The sequence below is a fragment of the Kryptolebias marmoratus genome, linkage group LG17 (genome assembly GCF_001649575.2).
Source record: "Kryptolebias marmoratus isolate JLee-2015 linkage group LG17, ASM164957v2, whole genome shotgun sequence".
In the NCBI taxonomy this organism is placed as follows: Eukaryota; Metazoa; Chordata; class Actinopteri; order Cyprinodontiformes; family Rivulidae; genus Kryptolebias; species Kryptolebias marmoratus.
The window spans coordinates 22,661,247-22,678,775 of NC_051446.1; the positions used below are offsets into that span (position 1 = coordinate 22,661,247).

General features: G+C 40.7%; 1 protein-coding gene and 1 long non-coding RNA gene across 4 annotated transcripts in view; one reads left to right on the forward strand and one right to left on the reverse strand.

The window, feature by feature from the left end:
• Positions 1 to 17,529, reverse strand: part of LOC112451426 — a 160,062-nt gene that overhangs the window by 29,966 nt on the left and 112,567 nt on the right. The window lies entirely within an intron of this gene.
• Positions 5,996 to 13,923, forward strand: pmp22b (peripheral myelin protein 22b). Its single transcript, XM_017438934.3, has 5 exons — positions 5,996 to 6,154; positions 6,734 to 6,824; positions 7,071 to 7,164; positions 9,995 to 10,135; positions 11,615 to 13,923. Exons 2-5 carry the CDS (start codon positions 6,747 to 6,749, stop codon positions 11,773 to 11,775), a joined length of 474 nt encoding a protein of 157 aa, XP_017294423.1. The 5' UTR covers positions 5,996 to 6,154; positions 6,734 to 6,746; the 3' UTR covers positions 11,776 to 13,923.

Consider the following 17,529-nt stretch of genomic DNA (forward strand, 5'->3'; position numbering starts at 1 on the left):
GCATTCTGCACATAACTGTTCCTCCGAGCAGGAAGCCACGATGAACCGGCAGAGCCTGACTGCTTTACCAAAGTTCAGGGATCAGCTGCAAAGATCGGTACATTCTGTACAATGTGAAAGAGACAGGGGTCCTGAAGGTTGTTTTGTTCAGTAGATTTATCCATAAAATTGATCCGTGGACTCAGGTCTTCACATTCTGTACAGAAAAAGGAGGATTAGAAGCTCATGGAGGGGCAGAAAAGTCAAGCTGTGGGGCTGAAGTCCTTCCTGCTGAATCACAGAGAGCCGGTGTTGGCTGGAAGTTTAATCTGCCTTGAAGTAATGTTTATTAAATTATCTACTCTGTCTCAAAGCTCATACCTCTGATTGCTGCTTGTTTTTGTGGGATGACTTGTGACTCATGACTAAATGATTTCAGGCATGTCAGATGACTCGTGCCTTCTTCTGTATTAACCTCTAAAGTCTATATGACCTAAATAAGGAGCTTAAACTTCACTGAAATGTCACAATTCTTAATGTTTCTGGAAGTAACAAGATTTTAAGGGTTGTAATTACAAATTTCCAAATTACCTTTTCAAAATGTGTTCTGGTCCAAATAAATTACAGGTGAACAAATACACCAGCCAAACTTTGTTATTGGACAATATACAGCTGGTTGACTTCCACTGGTCAGTTTGATAAAGATTATAAATCATTTATATCTTACTTGTTGTAGGTAGTTAATCAAACAACCTTGGGTTAGAGCTACATAGTTTAATTTTGACATAACTGACTAGCTAACAGCTAGTCTTAAAAAAACCTACAGTCTCCACCATTTTATAGCAGTTTATGCAAACACTTATTTAAACCATTGCTTTGTCACCAGTTTTGCATTACACAATTATCTTTTTAAGAAATATGATGATATTCCTGCAGGAAGTGCTCCTGTTTGCTGCTGTTGTTGCTAATTGTGTTTGAAAATATCTGTACAAATACTTGTAAAGAGCCATGTAATGCAAAACTGACGATGGTGCAAAGGTCGTTGAAATACTGTTTCTATGAATCACTGAAATGTTGGAGATTGAGATTGTTTTTAAGACAGTAGCAATCCACTTCGGTCTTGTGATTGGATTAGCCATTAGTGCATTCATGTACATTCAAAGAGCTATGTACAATAAGTAAAATATTAACTTTTCAGCACTATTCCAGCCCTGTGACGGACTTGCAACCTGTGCAGAGTGAACCCCGCCTCTCGCACAACAACCATGAAGATAAGCAGGTAAAGAAAATGGATGGATGACTATTTCACAAACCTCTACCTCAAAATGTCTGAATTCCTTTCAGATAAAGCCATTTATATACAACTTTTCAATTTTACACTGAATCTTTTACAGTGCACATTTTATTATTTCTCTACATGAGGTAAATGGAAAACTGGAGAAATGAACACTCAGAGCTGAATGACTTTGCTGAAGATGCTGAAACTGAATTGTTAAAAGGTAAAAGAAGCAGAACACTAGCTAAAAGTATCGTTTCAAGACAAAAACAGAGCAAGTAAGCTGAAGGAGAGTTCAAAGAGAACTATGTTTTTGAAGGAACTGAGACCTTCATTTATTTCTATGGGGGAAATAATTAGGTAAATATTTTTAAAAATCATAAAAGTGACAAAAACCAAAGGTCATAGCAGCCATCTCCTAAATGAGCTGAAAGTTCTGGTGCATGAACGGCTAAAATAGCACAAAGTCTGCAGAAGTAGTTAGAATAAAGGAGTGCAAAAATAAAAAAAAAACATTGTGAATGCTGAATAAACATTAAGACAAATACAAAAACAACTGGTACTGGTCACTGCTATCTGCTATCAGACAAATTATTAATTCTCATCTCAATATTAGAACTGAATTGTTTTGTATTCAGTGTATTTTAAGCTGTGGGGTTTGGTTTGCCTCTTTGTTGTCATCTCCTGACTGTATCGAACACCGAGTCTGATTAAAGTGTGATGACAGGGCGGTGAGTCAAAACATACGAGCACACAAACACGACTGCATCTACCTCTCATCAGTCTTTCAGCCTGTATCTCTCACATTTACCTGCCTCCTTTTCACCTTCCCCACCTTTAAACCTGCTCAGATTGTCTCTCTGAAAAACAGACCTTCCATCCTACATGATCCTGCTGCCATGTTTTATGACCAAACTAAATTCCAGACATCATGTGCACTCATGCTATAATTAGGAACTGTCACATATGTTTAGGAAAATACCAAGTTTATGATCTTTCGAACTGGCTAGCTGATGTGTGCCTTGAGCCAGAAAAATGAGAATGAGGCAGAACGAGAGCAGACGCAGCAGAAGAACTGTTACAGAACTGCAGAACTTCGAAAAATCTGATTGTATGTTTGCTTTACATTTATCTCAGAAGTCCAACCTGAGATCTGGGAACACCATCGCACCCAATTCAACCACGCTCCATTTGCAAGACAGAAAACTATCAGGATTTGCTCAGTGAACAGGCTCACTGCTGTTTGTAATACAAGTCAAAAATGATTTTTTATCTTTGCATTCCAAGTGTTCAAACACAGTGACAGTATGTGAAGACGTTCAGTGCTATTTTGTTACTAATTTAATGAGATACAAACCAACAGAAGTGAAAATTAAAGGATTAAAACTGCACCTGGATTTTGAGGTTAGGGCTGATGAGGAAGGGTCAAGGGTCAAGGGTCATTCTAGCTGTTATTTCTGACTTCCAAGTACTAACAGATTTCAGCCTAACCCTTAAAATACTCTCTGAACAAAGATGGGGCCACCTTTGACCAAACTGCGGCTACAAGTCAAAACACAAAGCAATGGGACTGATTTCCAAGTGGTCAAACTGACGCAGATTTCCACCCTGGACCTTAAAGGAGCATCACCTGGATCTACCGTCTCAGTAATGAGCCAATTAGTAATTTCAGCTAATAAACCGCTTGAGTCAAGATGAGTTAAATAGGATGCGATGGAATAAAGTGGACTCCGGGTACTCCGGTTTCCTCCCACAGACCAAAAACATGCGTGTTAGGTTAATTGATGACTCTAAAATTGTCCCTAGGTGTGAGTGAGAGTGTGAATGGTTGTTTGTCTCATTTGTCTATATGTGGCCCTGCGATGGACTTGCGACCTGTCCAGGGTGTCCCCCGCCTCTCGCACAGTGACTGCTGGGGTTAGGCACCAGCTACCCGCGACCCGGAATGGAGAAGCGGTTAAAGAAAATGGATGGATGGATGGATGGATGGATGGATGGATGGAATAAAGTGGCAGAAATAATCCTGTCAGACTATTTTAATGTTTACAAGAAGGGCACTGCACTGCATAAAAACCCTTACAAAGTTCCTTTATTATATTAAATCCTTCAGGAGTTCTTTTGACAGGATGAATACACCCTTTGAGGTCATCACATCTGCTTTAACACTCTTCTGTGTTGCTATGTGGTTGGGGTTTCTGTAACCTAATCAACTCTAGTCTCCAGACCCCCCTCCCCCCTTGGATGAGGTCCTATCTCCAGCTCTGGAATGCCCTCTAACATTCTGGAGCACCAACACAACTCGCGCCTTCTTCACGCCCGAGATGAAACGTTAAATGTTGCTGCAGATGTAACGTTATTCAGGATCTGGGTCTGAGAGTTTGGCTCCAAGCTCTGGCTTCACAAATGGAAGAAACTTAACACTCTGGTGTCTACTCAACCCACTGATTGTTGGGCTTTTACAAACATTGACATATAAGGGATGGGAGTGGGGAGTGCCTGCACAGCCAGCTTTAACGAGATTCCTCTGTGTGTGTCTGTAATTCCTGAGAACTTATTGTTCAGACTTGATTCTTTGGTAAATCTGAGCTCAAAATGAAGGTTTAGACACACTAAACTTCCTGTATCTCACACTAGAGGAAGCTGCAGCTGAGGTTAAAGTTGTCACAAACTTGAAATCTCTGCACGGCCACAACGATCTCACTTCGAGCCGCACTTCATGTCTGATCTCCTCGTGTTGTGTCATGACTGTGTGGACACAAGAGCAGGAGAGTGGGCTCTTTGTTAATGTGAGTGCAAGGAACACCGGCAGGAAGCCAAGTGGTGAAAAACAGAAAGTGGATGTTGACAGGGGTTATCTGAGGTGGAACACATCATGAGCTCCTCCGAGAACGTATGTTTGATAAAGTGAGGCCAGTTTTTGATGTTGTAGAAACAGGAAGGCCACGCTGCTGGTCAGAAGCACTCGTTACATTTAAAATTAAGAAAAGCATCAGTCCAGCAAACTGCATCACGCTGGTCAATCTCTTGCCTCCTCGTGTTCATAGGGAGGAGGCCATAAATCTGTCGAGAATAAATTTTAAATATTTACTTTTTTTGACAGCTCCTTACACTCCCTGGTAACACGTTCCATTCATGCACATTTCCAGGATTAACCTCCTTGTTCAGGGCGGAACACCAGTTCAATCCCTGTGGAAGTGAGTCATGTCAAACAGAGGAGAACCCCGGGCATCTCTTCCTGCTGGTGTGTCGAGCATCCACACTTTCACACATAATGGGAGTCACCAGGCTGACTACACGACTGAAGAAGAAACAAATCTGTACGCTACTACACATCACACCTCAACAGTGTTTAGCCTTAAACTAATTCATTTCTTCAAGGAGGGAAGTGTCCAGAAAATAATGACTAAAATGCTCTTATGCTTCTGAACTGCAGAAATAATAAAATAAATCCTAATCTAGATTCTTGCCTAAAACAAAATGACTTTGATGAACAAAAGTTAAATGTTTCCATATTAAAAAAGTGGGTCTTTAAAAATTAAACGAAGGACAAGAATGCATATCCCCACAACCTTTCTTAAGAGAATTCAGGACAAAACTTTTCTTATGGTGACAAATGCATTTGCAGCTCTTGTGGTTAAACCTTACACTCAACATTATGTGCGATCTCATGTGATATCTTGCGTGATCTCACACGACCTGTCAACCCTCAGAGTAAGAGTTGTGAGTGACAAATTTCAGCTCAATATCTGTAAAATTCACAGGTTAAAAGCCGTTGTTGTGTTGGCTAAGGTCGACTGGGGTTGACTTCAAAAGTTAACGAGTTGCAAATGCACATCCAATAATTACTTTTTTAGAGTGCCATTAAAATTAATCTTGTGGTTTATGAGATAATTTGCTCCTTCAGTGAATGTTAAAGTTTCATACAAAGAATCGTGCGATGAGAAGAACTTGAATTATGAGCTGTTAATAACTCTACCACACCAAATTTTACAATATCTGTAAAACTGACCAAATTAGAACTATTTGTGTGCTTTCTACTGTCAGTAGGCTGGGGTGCCCATCTTGAAAGGTAATCACTTGTTTGGGTGCATCCAATAATTATCTCCTGAAAGGTTAATTAAAAATCCAGCTGGTGTTTCATGAATTTTTTTGCTAACAGAGTTGACTCCAAACAGTTAACAGCTACATTTAAACAAAGATCTTGCACAATCTGTAAGTGCCCAGAACATGTGGTGGGGCTCAGTCTCAGCTACTACCACATCAAACCATAGCTCTGTAGCTGTAAAACTAACAGAGTTACAGCCAATTTTTGTGTTTTTAACATCAATTGTTGCAGCCATCTTAATCAGGTGTACATCCAGTGATTACTCTGTGAAAGTTTTATTAAAATACATCCAGTGGCTCAGGAGACTTTTTACTAACAGAAAGGCACACACAGCCACTGGTAAAAACATTATCACCCCCCTTAACCCTTCCTGAAACAAGAAAAAAAAAAAATCACGTTTCCAAAACGATCATTTGATACATCTTGTGTATTTTGTCAAATCTGCAAAAATTCTCGTCAGTTGATAGTTGCTTTTAGTTACTACAGCAGCAAAACAAACGAGCAGCAGATCCCATCACGTACAGTAAATCGGTCACCAAGGCAACCCGTGCGCCATTACGCACCGTCCGGTCTATATTGGGAAGGCTGGCTGTGAACCAGAGGGTCCCTCCATGACGCAGCGACGCACGCAGGGCGTTGTTCTTCCATAATGAGACACTTTATAACAGCTCGGCAGTGCTGGCATCAATCTAGTCTGACTTTATAGCGCGGAGGACTAACGCTTCTGTTGGACTCTTTCAGGAAAACTTTTCTTTTGCCTCTTTTGAAAAGGAGATACGAGCTCTTCCCCTAAAGTAAGTGGACTTTGCTTTCTTTCTAAACTCGCTTTAATTCGATCCAGGCGGATTTTTAAAGGCGGAAACGCGCTCAGACGCACGGACCGAGCTGTCATCGCAAGTTGCGCCTCATAGAAATCATTTTAAAGTTAAAACCTTTCATATGGAGCTCACGTGGAAATATGATTTTCGCTTTATTCCACTAGTTATCCTAATGCTTTGCAAAATTAGTGGTCATTACTGGAAATATTCCCATTTTAGCGAGCGATTCACGCTGGGAATAGAAGTTTTAAAGGACAAAAAAATAAAATTTTCTCCCTTTTTTAGGCTGATTTGGATCGGTTTAAAAATAAAAAAAAAAATCATACATGCAATCCTTTAGCACAGAATTAAGGTTTAATCATGTTAATAAATTAAATTTAAATGGCTTAAATAGCTTAGTCCAACATGAGGACAGTTAGGGTCTTAAATTTGATGCTAAGAAAGTTTTTCTGTAGTCTGTCTTTGTGCTACAAAGACACACCCATGTCACAGCAGTTTGACATCTATACAGAGACACATGTAGTGTTTTTCTGACAGACTGTCCTCTTTGCTCAGATTATCTGAAAAGATGCTGCTGCTTCTCCTGGGAATCATCCTCCTGCACATCGCTGCTCTTGTTCTCCTGTTTGTGTCAACAATTGTCAGCGTAAGTCAAAGTTTTAGGAACATTTTTCTTCCTTTTTTTCCTGTTTATTCAGATGCCATCACAAGTTTGCAAACTGAATTAGGTAAATCTAGACTGTAGAAATACTGTATACAGTGGAGTAGAATAGTTTCTCACCGAGGCTTGAATGCATTAGAAGGATTAATAACAGTTGCATGTCTGTTTTCTTCTTAATTCTTTTGCTTTTCTGCACAAGTATTTGACCAAATTGTTTATTGCTGATGCCAGGTATGGACGTCAGGGGAAACTAGCACCTCAGACCTCTGGAAAAACTGTACTATTCACACTGGAGGACACGCCTGCAGCCCAGCATCCACTGGAGGTCAGACTTCTTCTTTTCATCATTCTGTTATTTACAACACTGATTATTTCTTACATTTTCATGGAAAACGTCTCAAACCCTTCTGATGATGTGGGGCGTGTCGCGCCTCTTTTTGGACACTGGCGCCATCTAGGGCAGAGAATGCGGCAGTGCCGTTCGGAGACGTGAGCTGATAGGCTGCCGCTGTATAAATAGTCCTGGTGTGTGATGTCCATAATAAGGTCTCGTGTTGGGGGACCGTATAGTGACAGGAGCCGTGAATGATCTGGGTGGGGCCGCACAGAGTATTTAAACTTGTGTTTCTGCGAGTGTTTGAAACCAGAGCGGCCTTGGACCACCGGACACGATGACGGACCACGCCCCAGCGTCAAATCACCGTGTCCAGTTTGCAGAGATCACAGGGACAATTTAAGGCAGCAGCTGCAGCGTCAAGAGATTTATGCACATAAAGCTCAGCTAGGGATTAGAGGAAAATAGATACAATGAACAAATAGGTTCTGAAAACCCCATCATGGTATAATTTTACAACCCAGAAGTTATAACACTGGGAGAAGCTCATGTGAAGGGCAGCAGCTGGATGTTTTCCTACTAAAAGTGTTGCAGGAGTGATGTCATTGGTCTAGAATGGACCCTCTCAGCCAGTGTGTGTTTGTCAGGCCTGCAGTGCCTGAACACTCCACCTGGTAGTTTGATGACTTGTTTGACTTGCTTTTACTGACGCAAAGTGTTTATACAAGAAGGCCCGTGTGTGCTGCTTCTGGGTCTGGCTTTCCGGCTTTGGGAGATCAAAGATAGTCACGCTCAAAAGAGCTTTCTGGAGCTTTTCGCTGAGCAATCAAGTTCCTTCTGAAGTGAATCATGATTATCTTCATGTTAAGCAGAACTCTTGGAGTTTCTTCTTTTTGTTGCTGTGGTTACAAAACAAATCGGGTGACTTGAGTTCTGATGACACCAGGATGAGAGATGCACTGACCCGCAGAGCCAGTAACACATTTGCACAGCCAGGAAAAATTACTTCATCAAATTTACACACTCTAAAATTAGCCACAGGGGAAGACTGTCAGACCAAAGCACGACGAGACAAATAAAACTCCACAACTCTGAGCATCAGAGCAGAGATAAGGCCGCAGTTATCTTCCTGTTTGGAGGCCAAATAGCAAAGTGACACGATAGATTCAACCTCTTACCTACGCTAGCCCTGCTGGGTTTTTTTTTTCTAGTTCCAGCTCTTATCCTTTATCCAGGCTTCGGATCAGCGAAAGAGAAACTCAAAGTTATTTTGTTGAAGTGATTTACTTTTGACGAAAACTTTTAACATTCACATCCCACCATGAATTGAGTGGCAGCTTCTCACCGTTCAGTTCTGGAGGGACGGAGGTCTGAGCCACCTGTGGGACGAGGGGAGGGTCCACTGCAGCCCCCGCTGCTCATTGCAAAGAACCATACTTGCCTTCATGTCAGTCTTTAAAAGTCTCCAAAACACCAGAAAAAGTTGCTAGACGCTTACAAAAAAGAAATTCTTTAAACAGGACTGGAAACTCAATGAATATAGCAACAAAGTCCTTAAATTAGCAACACTGCTTCCACCCAGACCTACGCTGCTTTGCTCTGACTGGATAAAACCTTTGGCTCTGGTTCTTTTATTTGTTGAAAGCAGTGTCACTTTAATCGCTGTATCATAATTAGATTGGATGGCTTTAATAGAACACTCTTCATCCCCTTGTTTTACAGATGACAGAAATCCGTTGTGGCGACAGAGACCTTTAATCCCTGCTAAAGTTAACCATCTGAAAACAAGAAATCCAGTGTTGGCATCAAACTGGTGACATGTTTTCTTCCCATCTCTCATACTGCAAAATCACCAAGAGTTATTGCATTGCTTTTATTCTAATCGATCAGTTCATAAGTTTAGTAAATGGCCGTAGAAAGGGAAACATATCTGAAGCATTGCACTCAGGTGTGGCAATGTGGAACATTTCCATCATCCTCCTTTTTGTTCTTGACCGGTGATGAATTATTTATTGTTTGTTCTCCCATTGGTGTAAGTGCTCCTCCATTAAAACCACAACATGTCTTTGATTTGTATCAACATCAGATAACCTCTACACCACATGTAAATAATAAAAGACTCACATTTCAGTGTTTGGAGACAGGAGAAGGAGATAAAGCAATCATAAAATCTCATTTCTATTGATTTGTATAAAGGATTTACTGATATTAGGACAGAAGTGGTTTATACAACTCATTTGTGATGAAGCATATTGTGTGAAAATATTTCGCACTTATCAGATACTCGAAAAAAGGTTGGATTCATCTAAAGAAGGAAACAGACACTCAAAAGTAGAAATTGTTACACTTTTGATTGTCCCCTGGAACTAAAAAACCTTGCCTAGAAATTTTATAACTCCTGGTGTGTTATTCCTGGAAAAAAACAACAAAAAAAACCCAAAAATGTTCCGGTAGACAGACCCAGCAGCTGGTCCACCTGGTCCACACGGGAGTCTAATGGGTTAACATCTACGGAGGTCCAGCAGTAAGGACTGAGGTTTTATGATGAAGGTCCTCCTGTGAAAGGCACATAGAGTGTTTATGAATAAAACACTAGATCTTCTTTGTTGTGGATCCTTTACTCCAGACTTTATGTTCTGTTTGGGAGGATGTTTGTTAAACCCAGCAAAGATGAGCCATGTCAAAGCCTGCATCAACATTTGATTTCATTTGTTCCCTCATATTTGTTGCTGAATAAGTTCACCTGTACCCATGTGAAAACCTTTCCAATGATGACCCTAGTGTTGACTGAAGTGCATTTCCTGTCCCGTCTCTCCTGCAGAATGGATTCAGGCGGTCCAGGCTCTGATGATCCTCTCCATCATCTTCAGCTGCCTGTCTCTCTTCCTCTTCTTCTGCCAGCTCTTCACTTTACAGAAAGGTGGACGCTTCTTCCTCACTGGAGCCTTCCAGATCCTGGCCAGTAAGCTCACACCCTCCCTTAACTTTTTATTATCTCCTGCCAGCAACAGACAGACTATAATGTTTGCGCCCGTGTGTGTGTTCATGTTTCTGTCATCAAAATAGTTCATGAACCGGAGTACAACTTTAATAAAGCTTTCAGAAAGTAGCCAGTGGCTGAACATCTAATGTACAGCTGGATAACCTTTAGAGTCAATCCAGTACAAGATGGCCATCACAGCTAATCAATATCAAACACAAAAAATTTTTAAAATTCAGTAAGTTTTAATTATATTGAGCTAACATTTGATGTTGTAGTAGACAAGTCATTCACAACACATACTGTGAGCATAACATCACATGAGATCGTGCATAACGTTAAAGTGGCAACAACTCCATTTCTTAACACAAGATCTGCGATATGCATTCCTTCAAGGAAAACAAATCTATTAACATCTCTATAATCAGGCCACAGAAAGTAGACAAAACTAGTATTTGTGTAAATACTTTTTAATTAAAGAAAGGTCACATATTTCTGTTTTCATTCAAGTAAAGTAATTGGCATCATGTTATCCTTTAAGTTCTAAAAGTGTCTGCCTAACCCTCAGCTTCAGGAGCTGAAAAACTTTCTGCACTTTGGTTTGATTGCTTTAGGTCCCAAAGTTGCAAAACACCAAGCAGGAGTCTTGAGATTTCAGTAATCAAAGTAAATTTTAAAAAGGATTCATAATGGCCTATTTTTGCCATATTTGAGAGGTAAAAAAAACAGTAGCAAGTACAAACAGTAAACCATTACACAGTTTTTGTTCAGTCATTATGCTCTTGTTAAATTAGCTTCGAGGTGCTGATATGTGTCAGCCAGTGATAGCTGTGGGTCAAAAGGCTAAAAGTATGGGAATCATTGTTTTAACAAAACAAATAACTGAACAGCACTTCAGCAGTAGGTCCACCTACAGGCACACAGAGCTGATGCTCACCACAGAGTCTGTGGGAGAGAATTAAATTAAGAGTCTGAGCCAGTTAGGTAATGGTTTTCATGCTGCACTTGTCTATTGTGCTTCATGCCCTTTGGCCAGAGAGCAAGCTGCTCCACCGACAGTCCTTTTGTGTTCACTCTTGGCAGCCCTTTTGCAAAATGCCAGGTTTTTCTCAAATCCATGCCAGGTTCAGGCCAGGGGCACCCGGGCGCCCACTCAGCCAAACAGGAATGACTGGGACCACAGCCAGCGGTGCGAGTTAAAATGTCAGGGAGGCTGGCAGCGCGGAGGTCGGACAAACAGATCGTGTCATGTCAGACAAGGGAGGTGGGCGGAAGCTGGACAGGCCAGACGGGGGGTTCTGGAAGGGCTGTGATGAAACATGGAGGGAAGTCTTCTGGGAAAACCGACCCGCCTCCGTTGCCAGACAGGGTTCAGTTTGGGACAGAGAGACAGCAGAGAAACAAGATCTGATCATTGAATGCAGCCAGCAGCACTCCATGTTTGTTTTGTTACTCCTGCAGGTTTGTTTGTGATGAGCGGCGCCATCATCTACACGGTGATGAGTCCGGAGTGGGTGCCCGAGAAAAACACCTTCGGCTACTCTTACATCCTGGCGTGGGTGGCCTGCCCCTTGGCGCTCATCAGCGGACTCATCTACGTCATCTTGAGGAAGCGAGAATGAGACGTCGCTCCATCCCAGCGTTCCCAGTAACCCAACAGCAAGTGTTATCAGCTCCCTTCTGCAGTTTGAAGTTGTGAAGTCAGCGTTAACAGTGGCTAACGGGGAAGCAATCCCAAAAACCGACACAAAAACACAGATACCGTCTCTGTTAAAAGATGTATATAGTATCTATGGTTTAAAACCTATTTATAACACTTTTTACATGTACATAGTTTTTGTGTTGCTCCGTCAAAGCGCTTCGTTTTAGCTGATTAAGTGCCTCGGTCTTTGTAATGACAAAATGATTCAACGCTATTTGGTTGTGAGTTTTCTGCCTTTATGTTAGAGTAATTGCCAAAGAATTATTAAAACAACAAAAAAAAAGTTCTGTTGCAATATAATAACCAAAGTGCATGTATAGAAATAGGAAAGTTAAGCCAGTTTTGCTCTACAAATAGTGATAACAACAAACACGTAGAATAATCAAAATCTAGAGTTGTTTGTTTTATTATTTCTGAATTTGCAATTTTTTCTGTTTTTTATTTTCAACTAAAGATGGTGCTATGTATTTATCATTCCTTTCAGTGATAGCAATCATTTACTACAGTTACTGAGCTATTTAAAGAGAAAATCAGACAGAAGAATGATTTATAAAGCCTGAATGAATCCTTCGGGAACACAACCTTTAATACTTTAAAACAGTCTGTTTTGGTTCATCAGCTTCTGAAAATGGTTAAAAAGAAGTTTAAAGTTATGCACTGATGAACTGAAAGTCATGAGGAGTTTCAGTATTATTCAGCAAGCTTGCAGAGAGTTAGATCACATAAAAAAAAAAAAAGTTTAAATGGAATTTCATTTCATCTTTGCCTCTGTTGAAGTCTCAAGAGGCTAAATTGCCTTTTTAGTTAAACCTCTTACAGGAAATAACACTGTTGGGCATTGTAGCAAATGAAATATTATCTATTCGCGCTATGACAACCAAGGTGAAGCCATATGAGAAATTACAGGAGGTTTGAAGAAAGTGTTAGCTCTATAGGTGAAGAAAAGACAGAGAGAACTGCAGCGATGACGCAACTATATGTTTGACGTACTTGAAGACTGACGTGCTGCAGTCTCTGCCTATTGATGTCTACACGTTAAGTTTGTTTGTCCTCCTCAACTGTATGAAACACTGTTTATATGTTGTGCATAACAGCTCTTTATTAAAATGTAGCCTAAAAGGATCTCACTAAATAAAACTACTCTCACATTATCCAGTACTGTTGTATTCCACTGTTACATGGCTCCAAGCATGGGAAGCTAAAATTTACACAACACAGAAGTCATTCTTAAATGAATAGTCTGGTGATTTTTGAAGTGTCAAATAGCTATCAGTAGTTACTTTCTTATCAGTCACAGAAATAAAAAAAATACCCTTTAGCCTAGCTTGGAAGGAAGACATTTTCTGCTCACTCCATGTTCTGTTACTGATGTCACAGCTGATAAGGTACCAGCTATTGATAACCATTTGGCAAAAAAATCACTTCAAAAATGACTCGACTATCCCTTTAAGGATGCTAAACTTCTCCACCAGTAACGTCTGGAACACGTGTCTGAGCTGCAGAAGCGTAGCGTGGAAAATCTTTGAGACAAGAATAAAATCCTAACAGTTTGTGGTGCAGAATCTGTAACTGACAGAAGTCACGTGTTTAAATATCTGTGTACAGTCGAGCTAGTTAACTCAACCTTACTGTATGTCTTGGTGGATCAAATGAGCATCCCTGTGCATGTGGCTGCAAATACTATATGTGACTAGTGTCACCCACACTGGGGCAAAGGCACGCACGCGAATGCCAGTTATTACGAGCATGCAGCTTGTGTTTCAGTGTCAGTGCCTCTCCTGACATCAGATATAAGAGAACGTGTTCAAATGCCAAAAGACGGCATCTGTCCTTTGCTTGACATCTCCAGAACGGAGCCGTGTTGTGGTGGGTTAAAGCGTTAACTGGGGGTTTTAGCTGATTTTTGGGTTCAGTTCGAAGAGAATCCCTTTAATGACAACTGCCCTTTCAACAACTCACTGTAAAGCTAAAGCCCTCAGTTGTCAATTTTTAATTTAAGCTTTCAAATCTCTTCATATAACAAAGTTTCTTTAAATTAACTCATTAAAGGATGTTTCTTACCACTCAAGCAGGCCTTTTTGTGTCTTTCACTTGCAGCACTCATTCATTACTTACATACATATAGACGTATTAAAGACCTAACATTCCTTGAAGGAATTCATATTGTCCGCCACCTTTTAGACCAAGATTAACTTATGTTAAGAAATAACTGTGTTATCCTTGTTTTGGTCAATATTGCAAGATCTCAATGTTGCATAGAGTTTGGAGAATGTGGTAGGAATGACTCTCAGCTACTACCACACCAGATTTTAGCTCAATATCGGCAAAATTAGCTGTTTCTGTGTTTTCTATGTTCTCTTAACTGTAGTGGCCATCTTGAATTGGGTTGACAACAAAACATGGTCAGTTGTAGATTCAGTGATTACTTACATCCTAACAGCTGGCTTATGAGATATTTTGCTAAAGCCACAGATAAACAAACACACACGGGCAAAAACAGAATAGATCATAGCTAATTGTTTATAATGAATCTATTCCTTAAAAAAAAAACACCATAATTCATGCAGAATTCCTGTACTGAGCTCATGAGGTGAGTCGAAATCTCCAGCTGATGAAAGAGAACTCTCAGAACGAGGATTCTTGTTGCAGGCCCAAGAGGTCACGGCCTCCCACTGCCTCCCCCTTCTTACATACCAGCCCGGGTGAAACAAGGACACAGTGTTCTGATCTGTGTGTGTAGGTGTGTGTTGTTGCATTAAGTCTGTTTCTAGTGTATACTGTATGTTATGTCCGTTCATTATAAGGTATTCACACATATCTCCCAGTAACTATATTTATTTGCCTTTTTATTTCCTGTAGAACAGCACCATCTGCTGGATAAACTCAGTAACAGCACCAGCAGTTTTATTTGACACTACTCTAACTAACACTGCCCCTGTGTGGCTAAATACTGTCACTACAAGTAAAAACTAGAATCACCGCCTCCCTCGGGTGTGGCAGATACTATTTTTCTTACTGAAGAGTGTTAAACCTCATTAACTCCATATATGATCATTAAAGGCTCGTTGGTGAGTGTTTCTCTGCCATTAGTATGCACATTACTTGTCTGCTCTCTGCATTAGTCAGTCTAATGAAGGTTCCTCCTCCAGATCCATTACAAAGGCTTTGGTGGAACAACACATCATTAGTGTTAAAGATAAATCAGTCTTCTGCTTTGGAAAAAAATATTCAAAGATTCAGACAAAACAGGACAGGTTTGATGTGTCACAAAAAGATTTTAGACCTTATCTGTTAGCTGGGGTCTGATGAGGCGACGAGCTGAAAGACTACATTAAAGTGTCACGTTTCAGATGAGCATGAATGCTGTATTTAACAAGTTTCAGAAAGTAAATTGATTTTAATCCAAAATATATTTTTTTAATTGCTTGATTTTGAAGAGAAAAATAGAAAAGAATTCCCTCACAGCTACAAATCTTGATTAGGACTTAAAATTAATCACATTAATTTTGTAGTCATTAAACCATCCACTGTGTCAAAGCCTCTCGTTCATCAAGAGCGCATTCATTTATTCATAGCTGCATCAAACCCATTAGCTGAAATACTTAAACCTAAGAATAGACCTCTTTCATTGTTCATAAGAAAAATGTCTCAGAAAAGCTGCTGGTTTTATAAATGGAGCTTTCGCAGTTGGAAACAGCAGATCTGAAGGCGGACGAATAACAGCATCAGAGGTGGTGTTCTTTAGGGGAATCTGTTCAATTTTTAAAAAATAAGTTAAAGCTTTTTCCTCACGCTTAACAAAATATTCATCTGAAAGTGTTAGGGATGCAGAATCATTTAAGTCTGCTGTCATTTCCTGACTTGCATGAAGTTGATGTCTAAAGGAAGTAAAATACCTCAACGAAAATACGCTCACAAAAGGCAGGTCAGAACAAAGTGAGGCAGCTCCACAGTCTAGAAGAAATAAAAGAAAAGAAAGTCCAATAAATGCAGTTTTACTAGAATTAAAAGGCTAAAACAAATCAGGAACCATACAGGGTAGAAACAACTGTATATTAATAGCTGATGAAACAGAAGACAGCAGTAAGAGAAATAAATAATACAATGAAGACAAGAAAGCAACACTAGAGACCTCTGGTGGACAAAACAAGAGAAAAAATGAAAGAAAAAACAGTTGTTACTATTCATCAGGAGAAAAAAGGGGAATTTATTAAATCTTTGAATATATTTTGTAATTTTCTGTTGGTTGCACCAAGTCATACTGACCCCAAATTACATATGCACTCAAACTATAAATCAAATGTGTGGTGAAACAAAGAAAACCAAACTTTTCAGGCAATACATTTGTTCCATTAACTGCAGTGATGATTGAAGAAACTTAGTCAGGCTGTTTGACTTTTCAGTTGCAAATCAAATTGGATATTTTTCTTTGCCCATGCACAAAAAAAAAGAGAAAGTGGTTAAAATAGAACTAAATAATTGCGTTTATTAGGAACTGACTGGTGTGCGTTATTAACACAATGTGTGGGGGTTCTATGAATCATTGTTTCGCCCCTCACAGGGTCAATGAAAAGCTTTTGAAATAATCACTTTTCCTATTAATAACCTAAAAATCTCCCCGCCTTGTCCTATCACACCCAATGTCACAATGACATCCTGCACTTGCACTTTAACCCCCCTTCCAGTTTTCCCCACTTTGAGTCAACTGGGAGATAATATTTTCTAATTTCTCAAACACAATGGAGAGGATGCAAACAGAAGGCCCACCTTAATCTATCACAGCTCCTTCGAGGGCGCAGGGGCGCACGGTGACAGGCGCAAAATCGCCGAGCCGGTGGGGAGGAGGGCAACAGACGCAATTAAGGCTCATGAAATGCAAATGGTGCTTTATGCGAGGGGGGATGGCTTGGAGAGGGGGGCTCGGGTCTCTTCGAACCCTGCTGACATCTGCTTGCCATCACCCACCAGTGGAAGAACCTCGGGGTCTTGGTAATTTGTAGCTTCAGTAATTTTGGCCTCAGATGGGGATGAATGGATGAGATGATGCTGTGGTAGCTGCAGACATGCAGCTGGTCCAGATTAGATTCAGATCTCTGAGATACGTCTTCTTGCATTTCAGCACAAGCTTAAACACACTTGGAAGTTTGAATACACCTGCAGAACATGTGCAGAGAGGCACACTCTCACCTCCGTCCTTACACAGAACTCCATCAAAATGGATCCCAATCTAGGGTATACATGTATCCCAGTGGGTCCAAAAGTCCCCGAGGATGTCTGGAGGATATTTAGGAACGTGATCCCCGGCCACTGGGGGTCCTGCCATAACCCCAGCACCAGATTCAGGCCCCAACTCTTCCCTGGAGCGTTGTTCGAAGGGGTCAAAGTGGACCCCGCATGTTCTTTTTCTCTTTCCACAGCCTGCCATCCGTCATGTGGAAACGGAGGACGATACCTAACACTTTCTAAAACTCAGCACACCGACCCATCCGCCAGGTCAGGACCAAGTCGAGGTCATCGCCACACATGGCTGACCCCTGACCCCACGGGTGTCCATCATGCTCAGGACATAAAGCAGAGATTGGCAGCTGATGTAGTCGGGAACTAAATCAACTTCTGCTCATGCCATACATCAACATCACTTACGCCGACGTGCACCCACACCGAGGGCCTAATC

What these genes read in the sequence shown, in the direction of transcription:
- pmp22b (XM_017438934.3), top strand. Translation starts at nt 6,747, where the DNA reads ATGCTGCTGCTTCTCCTGGGAATCATCCTCCTGCACATCGCTGCTCTT. An exon ending in TTGTGTCAACAATTGTCAGC is followed by an intron (nt 6,825 to 7,070) that starts GTAAGTCAAAGT and finishes TGCTGATGCCAG; the next exon opens with GTATGGACGTCAGGGGAAAC. An exon ending in CAGCCCAGCATCCACTGGAG is followed by an intron (nt 7,165 to 9,994) that starts GTCAGACTTCTT and finishes TCTCTCCTGCAG; the next exon opens with AATGGATTCAGGCGGTCCAG.